Here is a 20,611-nt window from a genome sequence, read left to right on the forward strand (position 1 = left end):
CTCTCTCTCAGTCTGTCTCTCATGCTCTCTATCAGGAGAGCTTGCGAGGATTAAATCAATGAAAGCCCATGTAACACACAGAGTATGGGGACTGTGCAGGGCATTTCTACATTCCAACTTGTATGTCAGCATTTATTTGGATCAGGTTTTCAAACTGATTCAGTCCAATTCCTTCACTTTATATAGATGGAGAGAAAGGCCTGGAAAAGCAAGGGTTGGAATGAGAAACTTTTTGCCCCAAGTCACACAATGCATTGTTAATAGAGAATTAGAAAACTAACCCCTGCCCCCCAACCCCTGCCGCTTCTAGGACTGTTTTCAAACTCTTAGCCACTATAAAAGCCTCTCTGAAAATGAAAACTTAGAAAACAGTTCAATACAGAGGAAGCCAAGCCTGCTCTGACTACTGATGCCCTTTTTGTTTATCTCCCTTCTGCCCCAAGGTAGCAATTCTGGGACAACTTCTCAGCACCCCCCTAAGCTCACCCATCCCCGTATACATTTTGAGTAATTGAAAACTCAGCCCATATGAAACTCAGAGCCAGTAATGACTCGCACCAGGGCTTACTCATTAGATGGATTCTCTCCTCCCCAGACCACCAAGGGGTTTTTAAGTCCCTGAGGATCCCAAAGGACTTGAACTTTCCAACACATCCATCTCTAATGGGAACCATTAAGCTGACATCACCATTCTCCACACTTCATAACATCTGGAAATAGGAACCACCTGCCAGTGCTTGGACAGAGATCACCATATCAGTTCAGGACAAGGAAACTCAAGTTCAGGTAAGATGACAAAGAAATAACCTATAATGCCAACAAGGCCAGAGATTAATCACTGGGGATAAAAGCATATAGAGAAAGAAGGTTCTTATCATGAGATCTGGACTTCAATCCCAGCTCTGTCTCTTTCTATTGCAATGGTAATAAATCTCTCTGAACTTCAGAAGAGTACTGGATATTAACAGAATCGATTTCTGAGTCAACCAATCTTAGGTTCAAATCCTGGCTCTGTCACATCGTTATTGTAGCACTGGGGATGAGTTTATCTTTATTAGCTTTACTTTTCTTGTCTACAAAACACACACACAAACCCTACTTGATAGGGCTGCTGTCAGAATTGAAAGAGATAACCTATGTCAAAAGCTATCACAGCCTTGCATGATTTAAGCATATAAAAATGGGAATAATTTAACTGCAACCTAATCAATAAAATGGAATCAACCTTCCTCAAAGAAGTGCTGGGGAAAATCAAATATAACAGACTTTAGCAGGGTGCTGGTATAGACAGAGGCACAATAAATGGAATCCTCTACTATTATTATCCTCTCAACCCACTCACTCACCTCTTTCAGCCACAGAAGCTTCGGGGCCTGCATCTCCACAGACATTACCCCTCCGACATACTGCAGGACACAGTGCTTGGTTTCATTGATCCTTTGCACTTGGCTGACAGCTCGGTGGTCCAGCCACATGATGATGTTTCGACGGGAATCTCCTAGCAGCAGAAACACATAGATGAACACACTGTGCCTACTTGCCTTTACAGCAATTATGGATTTCTAAGAACAAAGAGCTGCACAAATTCTATCATTCATGGAGCCTCCCTGGTTGCGCCAGGGGTTAAGGACCACATTATGAAGCAATCCGCAGCCTCTGAAGCACAATTTTGAGTTCGATCCCTGGCCGGCCAGAGAGAAACCCACATGGTGAAGCAGACCTCTCCTGTCTCACCCGCTGCTCCCCGCAGCAATATATTTCAGTCAGTCTGCCTGTTCTGTAGTTAAATGTGTTTCCTGGAGACAGCAAAAGGTTGGGTGTTGTTTCTTAATCCAGCCTGCGACTCTGTGTCTTTTTATTGAAGAGTTTAGTTTGTTTACATTTAGAGTTAATATTGATATATTGGTGTCTGTATTGCCATTGTTTGTCTTTTAAAAACATGGAATGCTTCACAAATTTGCATGTCATTCTTGCTCAGGGGCCATGCTAATCTTCTCTGTATCGTTCCAATTTTAGAATATGTGCTGCCGAAGCGAGCACTAGTCTGCCTGTTCTGTTCCCCACTCTGTCTCTGGTGAACCCTCTCACCCCCTGCTTTTCTGGCCTGTACCCCAGCTCTTGTATGCATAAATAAATAAATCTTTAAAAAAATAAATAAAAGTTGGAAAACTGCTTCTTTAAAAAAAAAAAAGAATTCTGTCAATGTCATTCATAGAACTATGAGCAAGCGAAAGGGCCACCAAGGCTGAAGAGTACACTCTACCCAGACCCTGGACTTTCCTTCAAGAGATGGGTTTCTTGACTACAGCCCCAGGGTTAAATGTGTACACTAACCCCAGCTGACACTTCCTACCAATTAGTTAGTACTCATTCTCTCTCAACTTCTTCTCTCTTTACCTACCCCTTATGGTCTAGAAAAATATTCTGGCAATGTATTCAGGAAAAGAGCCTAGAAAATAAGCCTATAATAATACTTTGACTTTTTAAGATCTGTCTTCTCTAAATACGAGCACATATTTTGTCAGTATAATACATATGAAACATCAAATCTATCTACACATTGGATTTCATTTGCTTATAGTCCCACTTCTAGTTGCTTTAATTAAAATCAGTTTAGTTTTCTCCCTCATTCAGTTGGCTGGTTTGGTAGAGACAGAAGCACACAAGTTTTGGAATCCAGCAGATTAAGGGGGATACTGACAGTTATAGGCAGAGATATACTGAAAAAATTAATAAATCTGTCTAAGTCTCAGAATCCTCCTCTATGAAGTGAGGACAATAATAGTTAATATTGTATAAGAATTACTGAGAACTTTCATTTACTAAATGAGAGATAATGTACAGAAAAGATACAACAAATACCTATCACAGTAAAGCCCCAGGAGGCATAAAACATAGTAATGGGATTTGAAACCAGCTGGAAAGAAGTGTTGGCACTGCTCTCTCACATCCAACTTCTATCATCCTACAGCCCACATAACAGCCTCTGTTAATTCATCAAGTACCAGTGGGCAAGTGAGAATTCTTTATAGAGTCCTGTGCTTCGTTAGCTGGCAAAACACAAAGCAGCAATGAATCCACTTACATACATTATTTTATGGCAAAATAATAGCAGAAACTCTGTAATTTTGTAGATGTTTGTAACCCTTGTGTGTTTATGTATATGTGTATGTATATGTCTATGCCCCAAGTCCTGTGCCCAACATTTTATACACATTATCTCCTTTAATGATGTAGGTCATTGCCAATGGCAAACTACTCTGAGGCTGAAGACAAGCCTATCTCACAGCTGAGAAAAGCACCAAGTGTGCTTTGAAAACAGATCTATGCAGGGAATAAATACATCAGGAAAATGAACTAACTAGAGTGACACACATCCACATGAATGGTGAAAGCAGCTGGGATATTTGTAAACACCATACATATTGTTGTCTTTGCAGGTACACAAAGTGGGAGAGCAAAGGTCACCTGCCAGGCAGAGGGAAAGGCAGGGACAGCATGGACTGAATGCCAAATACTGTTTTCTCTGTAACAAAATAAAGGCTTGAGTCAAATATGGAAAACTTTCATCTGTCTATCCTTTGTAGTGGGTACATAGGAGTCTTCTTTTCCAGGTTTTTTAGGAGGATTTTTTTTTTTAATTTAAAGGAAAAAAAAAAAGACAATCTAAGAAAATACCTATATTAGGCCATTGTGAATTTGGAGAGACTTCAGGTCCCATGAAAGTTTCTCAAACAACAGTAATTCTTTGAAAATGAGAGAAAATATATTAAGACCTTCCACAGAACCATCTGAGTTTGTTTTTTTAACAGCTGAGTGATTCCACTGTATAACAGAATTGCTTAAAGCTCTGGTTCTCAGCCCCCAGTTGTGCATTAGAATCATCTGAATAGTTTTAAACATACTGCTGTCCAGTTCTCATTCCAGAACCATCACTAAACCAGAATGTGGGTGTGTTGCATGCATGCACAAACACATGCACATGTGCATGGGTATATAGGTGTTGAGAAGGACAATATCAGTATCGCTTCTTAAATTCTATATAGGATGTATGTGCAGAGGCTTCAAGACCTGTTAGTAAACTTTCAACTGCAAAGATAGTTATTACTGTCTCTTTATGAAGAGATTCAAAATGCTATCAGAAGGACACAGAGAGGATTGTGCAAAAATGATGATTATTTTTATTATGAATGTTAATAATTTCCCTTTTAGACAAAAATCAACATTTAATCTTTTTTCAGTCCTTACAGAAAATCACAAATAAATAACTCTACTGAAAGTTTATTTAGTCTTTTATTGAGCACCTACCACATTCCAGGCACAGTGCTTGGATAAAAGAAGAATGTGCCACAGTCCCTGCCCTTCCAGGGTATGTGGTTGAACAGGAAAAAAAAAAAACAAAAAACAGTTTATATGGTGCATTGGCTGCCAGACAGAAGTACTGGGCAGAAAGGAGGAAGAACACAGAGAAGTGGCGAGTTAGCTGAGCCTGGGGCTGGCCAGACAGTTTCCAAGAGGCAGGGAAGTTTTAAATTAGTTCTGACAATGACTGGCCATTGGTGAGTCAGGTGAAAGGAGACCAGGGAAGGAGGTCTCACACAACAGACAGCATGCTAAACAGAGCAGAGCCACGAGGATGTCATATTTTAAGAGAATCAGAGGCAATTTGGTCAAGCAGAATTTGAGTTACAAAATCAATTTACCTAAGGGCAGACTATTCATCTTTGTATTCATTTAATTAATATTTTGAACACCTCACAGGAGGTGTTCCAGACATACTTTACATGAACTAACAAAAACATCCAAATATGAGGTTTCTGCTCCCTGAGCCATGAATTATCATCAACCCTGGTTCCTCCCCCTCAGAGAGCTCCCATGGCTGCAATGCCCCTGCAGTTACGAGTTTGGTGGATTGCAGAGGCAGGAGGCAGGCAGCAAGGGCAGCACTGTCCAGTCTCAGCTGCTCTGATCTTCAAAGGAAGAAGAACAAATAAGAAAAGGCCAACACTGGGACCGCTAACATAGGCAATGAGTAATGTTTCAACTATTGCCCCTAATGTGGACTTCACTTACTTGAGCTTTTTGTTTACTTTTTTTTTTTTTTGGTTAATATCTAAAGACGGTACCAGTTTTCCAGGTGCGTAGCTATGGTTTCAATGGCAATAGCTAAGTCCATGACTCTGCATCCTGCTCCTTACTATCACTTTCACCCACCAATCAAGACTGGTCTCTGCCATGTAGATCAAAGAGGTCTGTAAAGAACCTTTAAACCACCTTTAAAATTCTATTTTCAGTTTCTAGCATAGGCTAATTCATTTAAGATCAAACCCAAGCTTAATATAATCTGTTGAAAGGTAGGAAACTGGTAAGGGGCACCTGCGGTTAGGTGCATCTGATGAACAGGCACATTTTAACCTTCTAGGTGAAGTAAATATATTTCAACACTTTTAATTAGGGTCATAACCTAGCTTTCCTCTGAATAGAAGACCTGTTAACAGGAGGCAATTCTATCTACAATGAGAAAAATGATGGCATCCAAAAAAGGTGGATATCTTAGCAGATTTAGCAAGCAACTCTCTTCTGCAAGTGTTCTTATTCCTGAGAATTCAACTGTCCATTTATCTGTATCCAGCAATTCTCCACACACTAAAATTTCTGAGGAAACTTTTTTTAAAAGCTGGTGCCTCTTCCCAAACTAACTTAATACAAATCTTTGGGGTAAGACTGATGAAGCAGTCTTACCCATAGTTAATGCTAATATACAGATTGTACAGTAATGTATTTTAACAGATTAGGAGATACAGTGTTGTTGGAATTTATGGCTCTTAACAGCTAAAGTCCCACCCAAATTGAGAACTCCTCCTATAGCATCCCTGACAGATGACTACCCGACCTCTACTGAAAGCCAATAAAGGGAAAGCTGACAGCCTCCCAGTGTGGCCAACAAGGCTAGCCCAATCCATGAGAGAGTGCTGGTTGCTGTGCTGAGCTGAGGCCACTGGTTCAGCCCCCCCTCCCCTGGTCTCTGCCCTGGTCCAGACTGTGCAGCCCTGCCCTCCTGGGCCAGAACAATGCCAAATGAGTCGGAATGGTCACTAAGAATAAGGACCATTCATATGCAGCTTTGAAGTCTCCACACTTAATAAACAGGCCTTAGCACATAGTAGATGCTAAAAAATGTAGCAAGTAGTGGGGAGAGAGGCGGGGAGGGAGAGAGGGGGGGGGGAGAGAGAGAGAGAGAGAGAGAGAAAGAGAAAGAGTGCGTGTGTGTGTGTGTGTGTGTGTGTGTGTGTGTGTTAGAAGATGGTCATAATTACCACTATGGTCTAAACATTCATCCTTCTGCCTATCTTCTCAGCACACGTAATTCATAAATATCACTTTTCCATGCATTAAGCCTAGAGGAGGGAGTGGGACACATTCTGTCAACTTGAAGAATTTACAATCAGATGGAAGAAACTTTTCTGAGTATTCACTGGTGCTAGGCTCTCACTCAATTCTCACAGCAAAGCTACTGCTTCTAGTTTCACTTGTTTCAGAAGATAAAAGTAAAATATGCAGAGGTTAAGGTACTCACTCTGTGTGTCACAGTTCGGTAGTAACAGAACTGAGATCTACAATCCGCTTGACTTCAATTCCAGGGTGTCCCATTCACACACCAGTTAAGAAAGGCACTACAACAGCAATATCTACCACTAAAGGTTCTCCCACACAATTTAGCCCAAACATGTATGTAGTGGCTAGCTTGGCAACAAATAACTGATGATGCCTAGAGCTGCACTCCTTAGATGGTGCACTGATTTCCAGTGTACTACAGTTTCCACACTCCCAAATGTCTTCCATTCATTAAAAGGTTAAATATTAGTTAAATATTAAAAGGTTAAATATTTATCTCTACATATATGCTTTGATTTCTTCAAACCTGACCCACATTACTTATTTACAGTACCTATATGGGTAAGTACATACTATTGGGTTTGCAACTGCAAGGCTAACACTACCAGCTAAAATTCCTCAAAAGGATCATATCCTTGCACATTGTGAAAAATTTCTGAAGGTGGACCTGGGTGGCACTTTACATTTGAAACAGCTTATTACTGTATCTACTAGACACAGTAGGCATGGGAATGTCCTTTGTTCTGGCTACTGAAAATAGAAATCATCTGTTTCCAGTTTCTGTGTGATACATAGTCTTGTCTGCCTTGTTTTATTTCCTTTCAGGAGACTAAGATCACTCAGTTACATGAATGTGATATCAGAGCTGCATATGGAAATCAACTGCAGACACTGAAACTCCCTTCTTAGAAAACACCCAGACCACTAGTCCGTTCAGGGCTACCCATATCAAGCTAGTCACCCAATGTCATTCTTTCATTAAGCCCTCTACTATGAGTCTCGTGTTTGATGAAGCCAAATCTCTCTCTAACTCAGACCCTGATGTCACCCTACTCATACCAATTATTCTCCAAGCTTTTAGCCTCTAGGACATGATTGTTGGCTTCCACACCCGATCTCTAAACCCAAGTGTAAGTGGTAAGAGACATCCAACCTCACATTCCACCGGGGCCCTTTGTATTGACAAGTCAAGTCTGCTCCAACCGGTCTCCCACCACAATGGAAAGAAAAAACAATGGTCCTACCTTCATGGTTTACTGGTAAAGGACGAAACTGTTTATCCAAAACCACCAGAGAACATGTGGCATCAAACCCAAGACCTCGAACTTGATTTAAATCGATCCCTTGTACAATTTTCTGTTTCAAAAACAGACAAAAACATAAATTATAATGCCAGGATTTTAAAAGCTTGAAAACAAGTTATAACTAGAAAGAAATGAATGACAGAAAAAAAATTAATCCTTGCAATAAAAAAACAGATAAAAGTTCAATGTCACTAAAATATCAAAAGATCCTATAAATTAATAGAAGACAAATTGAAAATTTGTCTATCAAATTGAAAATTAAGCAAAGGACATGACAAGTCACATCATAAAATAAAAATAGTCAATGAGCATATGAAAAGTTCCTCAACTCTACTACATTAAATAAATTGAAATCGCCAACATTCTTCCTTGTATTGGCAAAAATGTAAAGATTAATAGCATAAAGTAGTGGTGAGATATGGCAAAGTGGACCTTCTTGAACGCTATTCTAAGAGTATAATAATTAATTACAATTTTTGGAGAATAATTTTATAGTATTTATTAAAATTAAAAGCATGTAGGGCTTCCCCGTGGCGTAGCGGTTGAGTGCTGGGTTGCGAAGCTACCCGCAGCCTCTGCAGCACCGGTTCGATCCCCAGCTGCAGGGCGAGGGTCCCATATGGCACGCAGACCTCTCCTGCTGCCCGCTGCTCCCCTCAGCAGTGTACTTCATCAGTCTGCCTGATCTGTTCCCCGCTCTGGCTCTGGTGAATTCTCTCACCCTTCCGTGCTTCTGACTGTACCCAGTGCTTGTATAAATAAATAAATAAATCTTAAAAAAAAATTAAAAAGCTTGTAAAACCTTTGACCCACCAACCCCACTTTTAGGAATCCCTTGTAGCAAATCATCAGCTATGTAAGTTTACATGAAGATGAGGTGAACTGTAATACTGCTTAACAACACTTAAAAAATGTAAAGTTTTTTTATTATTATTAAAAAATTTACATCTGATATGTATATAAAATGAGTATTTGACAGCCACTAAAAAGAAAGAGAAAAAAGCAATTTCTGGATTTGGTGGTATGATGAAGTCAGTAAACTCTCTTAGCAAAATAAAAGCATTAAGCATTTATTTATTTATTTATTTTTAAAGATTTATTTATTTAGGCATACAAGAACTGAAGTACAGGCCAGAGGTGCGGGGGGTGAGAAGATTCACTAGAGACAGAGTGGGGAGCAGAACAGGCAGACTGACTGAAATACACTACTGAAGGGAGCAAAGGGCGAGACAGGAGAGGTCTGCTGCTCCATGTCCCTAGATGAGGATTGAACTCATGCTGCAGAGGCTGCAGATAGCTTCACAGTGCTGTGCTTAACCCTTTGCGCTGCAAGGGAGGCCCAAGTATTATGCCTTTAAAGAGCAAACTGTATCATTCCTACACAAACTCTGTAAGGATATAATGAAGGCGGGAACGTTTTTCAACAAAATTTACCCGGCCAGTACTATGCTGATACCAAAAGCCAAATAACGATATCAAAAAAGGAAGAAGGAAAGGAAGGATGGAAGGACACTATAGATCAATATCTACAATGAACAGAGGAGTCAAAATTCTTCCCAAAATACTAACAAAATCTTGACACATTTAAGACATGCATTATATACTGTGATCACATGTGATTATCCCAAGAATGCAAAGGTAATTAAATATCCATAAATCAACTAATATATAACACATATTAACATAATAAAGCACAAATACCAAATGATCTCAACAGATGCAATAAAAGACACCACCACACACACACCAGGAAAGACGGGACTTTACACAAAATGATAAAGAGCATCTACAAAGAGTTCTTTCATGGTAAAACCAACAACTTCTCCCTGCCATGAACAAAGATGTTCTCTTTCACTACTTCTCTTCACCCTTGTACTATAGGTTCCAGTCAATGCAGTAAAACAAGAAAAATATAAAAGAATTAAGATTTAAAAAGAGGTTAGTGTCTTCTTCGTTAGCCAGATATGCTCACATATGCAAAAATTCCTACCAAAAAAGTAGTGTATTAACTAAATTGAAATTAAGAAAACAATTCCATTCCAAAACAAATACACTCAGGAATGAATTTGTCAAAAGAAGGTCATGACCTATACCTGAAAACTATAAAGTATTGCTACAAGAAGAAACCTATAAATTGGAGAATTGTGCCATAAGGTTGGACATGATTAACATAGCAAGCTCCTCAATTAATCTCATATTCTTTACAAATGCTATTAAAATCCCAAGTATTTTTTTAGAAATTGACAAGCTGCTCCTAACATATATTGAGAATGAAAAGGATATACACGATTCTAAATACTTTCGCAAAGAAAAAAAAAAAAAAAAAGGTGAAGAACTCATGCTACGTGATTCAAAAACTTAGGAGCCAGTGACCATTACTAAGTCAATATCACACTGGCATAGGGATAAAAGTACAGATGAATGGAATAGGCTAGAAAGATAATAAGTAAACCCAAAGACCTAAGGGCAACTGGTTCTTTATAAAGATGCCAAAACAGGAGCCTCCCTGGTGGTGCAGGCAGTTTAGCTCAGCGCTGTGAAGCTCTCCGTAGCCTCTGCAGTGCGGGCTCGATCCCAGCTGGTGGAGGAGAAACCCACATGGTGCGGCAGACCTCCCCTGTCTAGCCTGCTGTTCCCCTTGGCAGTGTATTTCAGTCATTCTCCCTGTTCTGTTCCCTGCCCTGTCTCTGGTGAGTCCTCTCACACTCCCGCACATCTGGTCTGATCCTGGTTCTTATATAAATAAAATAAATCTTAAAAAAAAAAAGATGCCAAAATAATTCAGGAAATGACAGTCTGTCAATCAATTGTGCTGGAATAACTTAATACCTATATGGGGAAAAAACAAACAAACTTACACTTTACTTCACACCATACACAAAAATTAACTCAAAATATATCACATACCTAAAGCAAAAGAAAACTACAAATCTTGAAGAAGAAATACAGGAAAAAATCTTTGTGGCTATAGATTCAACCAAGATTTATTAAAAAGCAGAATTGATAAAATTTTGATAAATTTAGCTCATCAAAATTTTAAAATTTTGTTTTTCAAAAGAAACCATAAAAAATAAAAAGATAAGCTACAGATTAGAAGAAAATATTTGCAATTATACATTTGACAAAACACTTGCATATCAAATACACAAAGCTCTTATAACTCAATAAGAGAACAACTCAATTATAAAATGGTTAAAAGATCTGAATAAAAGATGACAAAAGATAACATAAAAATAACCAATTATCCATTTAGGAAATATAAATTAGTATCTCAATTAAATACTACTCTACATATAATGAGAACAACTATAACCAAAAAAGGACAAGAATACTGTTAGAAAATTGTGGCTAAAGAGTTGAATTCTCATATGTAGTTGATGTAAATATAAAGTACAGCCTTTTTGGGGGACAGAAAAAAATCTGGGATTTTTTTTTTTTAATAACTAACCACACCCCCAGCAATATCACTCTAGGTGTCTGTCTGCCTTATAACATGAAAACATAAGTTCACACAAAGGCTTGTATGTGAACATTCATAGCAGCATTGCTCATAATACCTCCAAACTGAAAACAAATCAAATGACAATCTGGGTTTAACGAAATGGTTACACAAAGTGTGGTATAGCCACACAATGGAATAGTATGTGGCAAGAAGAGGCACAAACTACTGATATATAAAACGTGGATGAACCTAAAAGATATTAAGTGGAAGAAGCCAGGCACAAAAGAAAGCAAGTTATAAGATTCCAGTTAGAGATTATCTATAACACAGAAAGCAGTTAAATAGTTAACCAAGACTTGGGCTGGGAACTGACTAAAAAGGCAGTTTTTTAAATGCTCTAAAATTGTATTATGGTGATGACTGCAGACTTGTATAAATTTAATAAAATCACTGACATATACATTTAAAATGAAGAGATTTTATAGTACGTAAATTATACCTTAACCTGTTATGGTATACAATATAATGTTACACATGTAACAAATGATGTGTAAAAATATATCTTTGAAAAGTTGAGCGAGGAAAGAAGAAATGGAAAAGAGGTCCATAGTATATTACTAAAGTAAAAAATAAGAAGATAAATGAAACTTAATAAACTTATTAATTTCTAACAATGCAATTAGAGACAGTAGATTTTTCACTTCTTTAAGTAATTTTTAGAGTTGTAAAATAAAACATTTATTGATTAAATCCTTTTTTTTTACTTTTGTTTCTATGATTTCCTTTCATGAAAAACCACGAGTGACCATAATCATTAACATCTCCCATTAACTTAAAACATAATAAATTTTTAAAACCCACAAAAAAGCCTCCCTGGTGGTGCAAAGGGGTTAAGTCGCAGCACTATGAAGCTATCCGCAGCTATTGCAGCAGGAATTTGATACCCTACAGTCCAGGGAGCTGCCTACATGGCGAAGCAGACCTCTCCTGTCTCACCCGCTGTTCCCTTCAGCAGTGTATTTCAGTTAATCTGCGTGTTCTTGTTACCCACTCTGTCTCTGGTGAATCCTCTCACCCACTGGACCTCTGGCCTGTACCCTAGTATTTTTTTTTTAAAGATTTATTTATTTATTTATACAAGCACTGGCTACAGTCAGAAGCGCAGGAGGGCGAGAGAATTCACCAGAGCCAGAGTGGGGAACAGAACAGGCAGACTGACGATATACACTGCTGAGGGGAGCAGCAGGCAGCAAGAGAGGTCTGCGCACCATGTGGGACCCTCGCCCAGTGGCCGGGGATTGAACCTGCGCTGCAGAGGCTGTGGGCAGCTTTGCAACCCAGCGCTCAACTGCGGCGCCACCAGGGAGGCCCTGTACCCCAGTTCTTAAATGCATAAATAAATCTTTTAAAAAAATCCACAACCGTTAACCCCCCAAAGTGTCCATACCCCTCCCCCCAAAAGAAAAGCACTGCCTGTGGACCAATCCCACTCGATCAGTCTGATCACCTTTCTGAACCTCAGTTACCTGAATATAAGGGAGTTTCAAACAATTCAACTGGCTTGAAAGTGTTTTGAAACCAACAGGAAATATAAAGCAATCAATGTCTTATTGTGTTCATAGAATCTCTTTTATGTACAAAGAACAGCAAGCTCTCTGTGTCATGTAAACATATATAAAAATGACAGGCAAAGGCAACTGCTACTGAAAATATTGGATAGACTCAAATCTTCCTAAAATTACGATAGGGGTAAACTTCAAGTAAGAGCAAGGAAAATATTCTTTTCAATCTACTTTAAGACTCCCCTTGAAGATTTACAGAGTTCCACATTCTAACCAAGACCTTTCAGTCGTAAGGATTCAGTGACCCCATCTCTAAAATAGAAACCTGTCACAAGGAACTAGAACAATTTAAACGTGATTTGGTTAGGTAAACACGATTAGTTTCTCAGCTTTATCTGGACATGCCTTTACAATCATGCTTCTACATGAGTAGGATCACCCCAATGTCCCAATCCCACCCTTCCCCAAAAGATGGATAACAGGGTCACACTACCCAGAAAGCCCCAGGTTGACCTGCTAACCTGAGGACTCTTTTTTATACCCTTATTAATGGAAGAAGAAAGCAGTCTAGTAAGCTCACCCCAACAATTCTGCATCAAGGGAATTTCCCTGGCTGGAAAGAAAGCACATTGCTCTTCTAAAGAATTTCCAGAGAAGATTTCTGCAGACTTACTTGGTAACCTGGTCCATGTCTAACAACTGTCAACTTGTAGCTATGGGGCAGCAAACAAATATTTGGAAAAGGGATTGTGCATTGCTTTGTTCTGACTATGGGAACTGACTCAGTCCTGCATGTGTTTTAAATCACTGGGTCTGCCATATTGGGTGGGGAGAAGGCATTCCTTAGAAACCCCCTCCAGTAAGGAATGGAAGGTCAGAGTCATACCTGCTTTTTTCTTCAGCTCTATTTGATGCCAGAGTCAAAGTCTGGGGTCTCACAGACTCACTCCAGCTTCAGCAGAATTCTGTGTAGCCAGTACTATATTCTTTTGAATCTTTATTTGAATTCTTGGTTAGTTTGGGGAGCATTCATGGAATTATGAAATTCCTGATTCCCTTGAGCCCATCACCCCCTGTGGCCTATACAATTCAATTACTCACTCCTTCAATTAGTTAGCAAATCTGACCAAATCCCTTTGAGGGTTAGAGTGTCTACTTTTCTGGGCATTTGGGAAAGAGTGGAGAGCAAAATATTTATTTTTTTATATCCCTTGCTCACTGGGAGATTACATGTTAGTAGGAGCCAATAAACCAAAGAAAGTATGTATAGTGTATGTATACTATAAAGTGAAAAGTCAGGGAGATCAGGAGTGCTGAGAAGGGGAAGTAGCTGCTGAGAAGGTGAGATCTGAAAAACACCTGAAGGACTTGAGGAGTTGACCTTGTGAAAATCTGGGGAGAGTATCTTCCAGGCAGGAGAATAGCCAGTGAAAAGGCACTGAGGTAAAGACAGCAATGAATTAATTAATTCAGCTTGCACAGGGTATATATTGACTGTCATCAGAAGAACTCAATTTTGCAAAATCTACTCTAATGGCTGATGAAATGAATAAATCCAATCCTACAACATTATCTACACAGCATCTTAGCTTAGGTGTGATGTTATCCCTGGAAGGTGAGCAAATGGAGGCCAAACACTTCCATTTATGACAATGACAAAAATTCTTCCAAGAATGGAAATGCTGAAACTGCCTTTGACTTCTTCTCCACCATCATCACCACATCCTGTTAGAGCTGCTATCCAAAGTCTCTCCATCTTGTCCCTTCTATTCCTCTGCCACCATCCTAACCCAGCCATTCATTATTAAAGCAGTAGTAAGTACCTACATGTGCCAGGCAGGGTACATGTGCTGACCAAGACATCCCAAGTCTCTCAGAGCTTATGCTGCAAAGGCATTTCAGTATCCAGAATTTCATTTTAAGAAACAAACTGCCTCCCAACTGGCCTCTTTGAATTTTCTTTCTGTTCCCCCAAGCCATTCTGAATTTGTTGCCAGATAGGTCAATCTGAAACTCATTAGTGTTCTAGCAGAGCCCCTGGCCAGCCTCAGAAATGGCTCTCCCAGGTGTACTCCATCATCAATTTCAATTTCTTCTCCTTCTTCCCACTAGAAACCTTCTGCTCCATCCAGCATGACTGTCTCTTCACATTCCTTTTTGGTGCTTCTGTCCATGCTCTCCCTCCTACATTCTGCCTCGGCTTTCTCCATCAGCTGGGAGTAAGGGCATCCTGATTTGTTTAATCAGTCATTCTTTTTATTCTTCCTGAGTCTATTGTGTTAGACCCTGGGTGAGAAAAATATAATTTCTGCCTCCTGATACATGAAACCTAATAAGCCAGATATTAATTTTTAAAAAGATTTTTATTATTTGATTGAACTCATTTCATTTTATTTATTTTATTTCATTATATGGTTTATATAATTATTACTTGATAATAATAAAAAAATAAGCAATTCATAAACCATGTGATACTCTAAAAAAGGAAACATACAAGACACTGTGAAAACATGAAGTGAAAGCAAACTCCACTAGAGGTAATGTTGGGCAAGAAAAAGCTTCTTCCCTGATGAAGTGACTTTTAAACTGTCATTTGACACACCCCTATCCAATGAATACTCTGCAGTAATGGACATGTATACTAGAAAGTGAAACGTCAAGGAGATCAGGAGTGCTGAGAAGGGGAAGTAGCTGCTGAGAAGGTGAGATCTGAAAAACACCTGAAGGACTTGAGGAGGTGTCCCATACACTGATAACCAACTACATGTGACACTTGAAATGTGGCTGGTACAACTGAAGAACTGCATTTTTAATTATATTTAATTAATTTAACTAATTTGGTTTCAATAGCCACCTGTGGCTGGTGGCTACTATAATCGATAGTATGGATCTAGGATGAAGCGGCATTAAATGTGATGGCAGAAGTCAGGGAGTTGTGCAAGCAGACGAGCTTACATGTGTAGAGCTCCTGAGGTTGGAAGGAGCACTGTGTATTTAAGGACAAGACAGAAGGCTAAGGAAGCACCCTGAAATGAGGTAGCAAAGTTGGTGAAAAACAGACCATGCAGGTGTCATGTTAAGGATTTTGAGTTCTGTCCATATAATAGTGTGGTGCTATTGAACAGTTGTAAGCAAGAGGAACACAATCAAGTTAGCATTTTAAAAAAAATCAGCTTTTAGAAGAACAAATTGGACTAAGAGCACATATGAGAAGATCTGATAGGTTCTTAGAATCGTTTAGACAAAAGATGAAGGTATGTGATATCAGAGATGGAGAGAATTCCCAGATTTAACACAGCCTGCATTTAAGTTACCACCTAATTCCCTAGGAGATCTGAGGAAAGTCCCATAAGTCCGTGGGTCTCAGTTTTTCTTTTCAACTCTAAAATGGAAGTAACAACCCCTTCCCTTCCTACCATGTTGGGTAAGACTGTGCTTTGTGAGCCACACAGGTTCTGTGGATGGAAGAGCCTAGTGAATGTTATTCTCAATCCCAGGTGAATACTCCCTCTTCCACCCCCACCGCCTCTAACCATCTTTCATGTAGCTGGTACAATTTAGAATATAACAGTACTTCACTGGCTTCCCATGTGTTGGTTTTTTTGTATTCAACTAAACTCTTTCATCATTAGGGGTAAAAAAACTTTTTGCACACCTCTCCTGATATATTCCAGTGGTTGGCAAAGAGCACAGCACACAGCTGGTACTCAGTGAATGTTTGCTGAGTACATAGCACTCAACAAATGCATGTGGGCCAAGATTCCTCCCAGTTGCTGCTGCTTTATAGAAGTTGGTGCTATTCATACACTAACTTACAATGTCCTTGCTTCAGTGGGGTGATTTAAGACTATGTCTCCAAAAAGAGATATGTCTTTAAAATTAGGGACTGGGCCTCCCCTGGTGGCGCAGCAGTTGAGCACTGGGCTGTGAAGCTGCCAGCAGCCTCTGCAGCACCGGTTCGATCCCCGGCGAGGGTCCCACATGGCGCGCGGACCTCTCCTGCAGTGCCCACTGCTTCCTCAGCAGTGCATTTCGTCAGTCTGCCTGTTCTGTTCCCTGCTCTGGTGAATTCTCTCACCCTTCCACACTTCTGACTGTACCCAGTGCTTGTATAAATAAATAAATAAATCTTTAAAATAAAATAAATAAATAAAATTAGGGACTGTGTTTACCTGCAGTACTTGTGTGTTCCCACAATAACACTTTAAGTATGTGGGTACCAACCCAATAAAGACCTGTTAACTCTAGGGGGAGTGAAAGACCATTTTGCTTAAGTTGCACCAGTTACATTAATAACAGTTGGAGGGAGAGGGAGCAGAAGAAGATTCCAAGGGAAAGAAGAGCCTGTTGAGGTCATCAAGACCTCAGAGAAGAGGATTTAGAGCCATTTCACAAAGAATCCAGTCCTCTCTTTAATACTTACTAGTTTCAGGGCCTCAATATCCTCATATGTCAAACTGGAGGAATGAAAGTGCCTTTGTAAGTCACAGAATTACTGTAACATTTACTTAAGATTGAGATAACAATGTTTTTTATTTGTTTCTAGTTCTAAGTATTAGAACTAGTATTATATTAGTATTCAGTAATAATTTTACTAAGTACCAAATTTGTGCCAGGTATTGTGGTTGATGCTAGGGGTATAAGGGTGAGCTCATCAAGAGCTCAACTCATGGCTTAAACATGGATAAACAAATGAACAATGAAAATACAGCCTGATAAGAGTTAGATAATGATGAAAGTGTATTCTGGGGCAGCAGAGAGGCCTGTGTGCGGTTTGCTAAGGCCTGTGAGGCCTGTTTGCTAAGCAGCAGAGCACAGATGGGAGAGGTATACAAATGTTTCATGCCTCTAAGGATGACACGGTTCTGATACACCCAAAACCCAACACTTAGAAAGCCAGTGAAAGACCATTTTGCTTAAGTTGCACCAGTTACATTAATAACAGTTGGAAGGAGAGGGAGCAGAAGAAGATTCCAAGGGAAAGAAGAGCCTGTTGAGGTCATCAAAGAAGGTTCTACCCAGGAGGAAATACTGCTTGACAGCTTACCTTAGAAGGACTCAGGACATGGGCAGACAAGGTGAGAAAAGCACAGTCCTGACAGTGAAAAAAACAGTCGTTTCATTCATTTGCCTACTCAACAAAATATTACTTGAGCACACCTCAGGGGAAGAATTCCAGGGAAATACAGATGAACAGGAATGAGCCCTGTTCAGAGAGCACATATTTCCACATGAGTAGCCAGCCAGATAAAACCACTTCTAATTCATCATGGTTAATACAACAATCAGGGTAAGCTCCAGGCTCCCCATATGGTAACAAATTCAAAAAAACTTCAGGCAACTTAATACAATGTCCAAGCAGGGGTGCATGTGCAGGGAGAGGAGGCTGGAGAGGGAAGCAAAGGGAAAAGCACATGGGAACACCAGCAAGACCAAGCCTTCCCTGCATTAGTCATGTGACCTTGGGCTGAGGACTTAAATCTTAAATGCTTCAAAACTCATTTCTTTCAGCTCTAAAACAGAACAAAATCTGTATCAAGAGTTTGTTCTGAGGATAAAATGAAATACTGGGCATAAAGTGTACAGATAGTACCTGGCACATAATTAGTGCCCAACAATTGGAAGCCACCGTCATTATTGCTGCAGGAGTTAGCAGCAGTAGAGACAACTGCTGACTTGACTAAGGAAGGAAATAATCTCAGACAATGTGAAATGCTCAGACAATGGGAAAAGCAGTACAGCTGCTCCCCAACTCTTAACTTCCTGAAGTTCTGGAGCAAGAAGAGGCAGGCCAGGATGCATCTTCAGTAACTCTATGCTCTGAAGCAGAGCTTCTTGAAATCTTCCATGAAAGGAACCTGAACCAGATGGGAAATGAGTGAATATTCCCAAGAGATGCCTCCCTTTATCTTAGACATTCTCCTCCATACCAGACATTTCTCTTATCGCCACCATCATAAAAAGGACCATGCCTATTTATTCCAAGCACTGTTACAACCATTTTATATGCCTTACTCACTTAATCCTCATAACAACTCTATGGAGGCAGGTACAGCTATCATTCAGTTGACAGATAAGAAAACTCGGGTAAGAAACATTAAGAAACTTGTCTAAGATGTCAGGCTAATAAACGCTGGAAATGGCTTGTCAGTCTAGGCACGTCTGGCTCCACAATGTGTGCTCAATGCCATGCTACCTCTCTAACCAAAAAACACTTCCCTCCTTAAGCCTCACACCAGCCATGAGTTGGAACAGATGTGTCATGCTCATCCTCTGCCTTCTGGCGCATGGCCACACATCCAAAGTCCAAGCAAGAGGAGCAGCCTAAGACCCAATAGCCTTATCTGGGTTCGCTACAGTGAGACAAAGGCCCAGAGCACTCATGCAGCTCATGGGGCTCAAAGAGATGACAAGTCAGCCACCACTGGGAGATGATAAAAAATCTACCATTAAACCAAGCTGTACTTAGAGCAGACCTTTCTTAAAGAAGCTTTTCATTGGGGAATTATATTTTCTTCTTGACAATTTCCTTAATGGCAAGAAAGGCTATATGTTAGAAGAACAAAGGAGACCCAAGGGCAAAGAATAGAAGAGTCTCCCCAAGGCGGGGGCAGAGAGGAGGAGGAAAGATGAAAATTAAACAGGCAGAAGAGAAGATGTATCCCCTCTTTTATTCCAATATAATGCTCCAGTGCTGCCTACCCCCAACTCCTCTCTCTGCCTTCTTCTCCCAAGACACTAACAGCAGCCCCAAGCTCATTAAAGTTTAAACCGACTGATCAATACAAACAGAATGGTGAATTGTCCATCTGCAAATTACCAAGCCCTTCATGAATATTTAAGCACCTAAACTAGGAATGGGAGAAGAGAAAACCCAGGACTTGATTTGCTCACCAAAAAAAGGACAAAAGCATCTCTGATCACCAGGATATAAAACTGAACAGTCAAGAGAAACTATAAAAATGACGAAATCTTGCCCGATATGCTTCCCTTCCCAAGCCAACAGGCCAATGCCCATCCAAGGTCACTGAAGATGAACATCCCGTATAGTGTTTTGCCCAACCTCCTCGCTTTCTCCAAACACGTCATGTTCTCGTTCTACCATGCCATGGCACATGCTGTTCCCTCTGCCCACAGGGAGGTTCCGCTCACTTGCACACCTCGAAGGCAGAATGGTCCAGTGACTAAGAGTACAGAACTGGATTCAGATTCCTTAGCTGCCAGCCTTGCCTACTACTAAATGCATGAACTTGGGTAAGAGGCCCAAGCTCTGTGCCTATTTCCTTGTCAATAACATCAGGCAATAATTAACAGTACTACCTTCACAGCATTGGTGTGAGGATTCATGATGCTTGTTCACACTTTTACATGCCATTGGGCACGCAGGGAAGGCACAACAGACGTCATCTATGATTATCAGCAACTTCTTCCACCTCCGGATGGTCCTAACCAAATCCTGCCTGCATAGTCCCCATCTTTCATGCTGTCTACCCTAAGCCCTTCAGAGGTAGCCCTTTCCTCATCTTCATCAGAGACATTTCATTATTGGTCTGCGTCACTAGACTGTACGCCCCTAAGAGGGGACTAAGTCTAAAGGTACCCCAGCCCAATGCAGTCCCTGGCACCAGGTGACAGGTCACACAGCTGGCAGGTGGGAACAGGCGAGCAGACACAAGGAGAGCTATACCCATACCTTTGTGACAACGCAGCAGGCAGCCCAGATGTCCTCGGAAGACTGCTCATGGTGGTTGAATTGAGGCTCCCACTTCTTAGTGGGCTGCTCTGCAAAGGCCACAAGGACGCCCTTCTGATCCACCAGAGCTGCACGGACACTGCCTGTCCCAACGTCCACACCCACATAGTAGCTTTTTGATTCTTGATCTCCGCTGCGCATCATGATCCCGCCG

At 40.3% G+C, this 20,611-nt stretch overlaps 1 protein-coding gene across 2 annotated transcripts in view; it reads right to left on the reverse strand.

Moving 5' to 3' along the window:
• FGGY (FGGY carbohydrate kinase domain containing) overlaps positions 1-20,598 on the reverse strand; it is a gene marked incomplete at both ends in the record, with an annotated part of 393,087 nt that extends 372,489 nt beyond the window's left edge. Inside the window, 3 exons of one of the 2 annotated variants that reach the window (XM_084243991.1) lie at positions 1,347-1,498; positions 7,641-7,752; positions 20,398-20,598. In XM_084243991.1, the coding sequence (XP_084100117.1) occupies positions 1,347-1,498; positions 7,641-7,752; positions 20,398-20,598 (465 nt within the window). The remainder of the gene's footprint in view (positions 1-1,346; positions 1,499-7,640; positions 7,753-20,397) is intronic. The other variant, XM_084243992.1, reaches the window with a different exon arrangement.
• Positions 20,599-20,611: the final 13 nt, after the last annotated feature.

The sequence above is a fragment of the Talpa europaea genome (assembly GCF_964194135.1).
Source record: "Talpa europaea genome assembly, chromosome: 9".
NCBI lineage: Eukaryota > Metazoa > Chordata > Mammalia > Eulipotyphla > Talpidae > Talpa > Talpa europaea.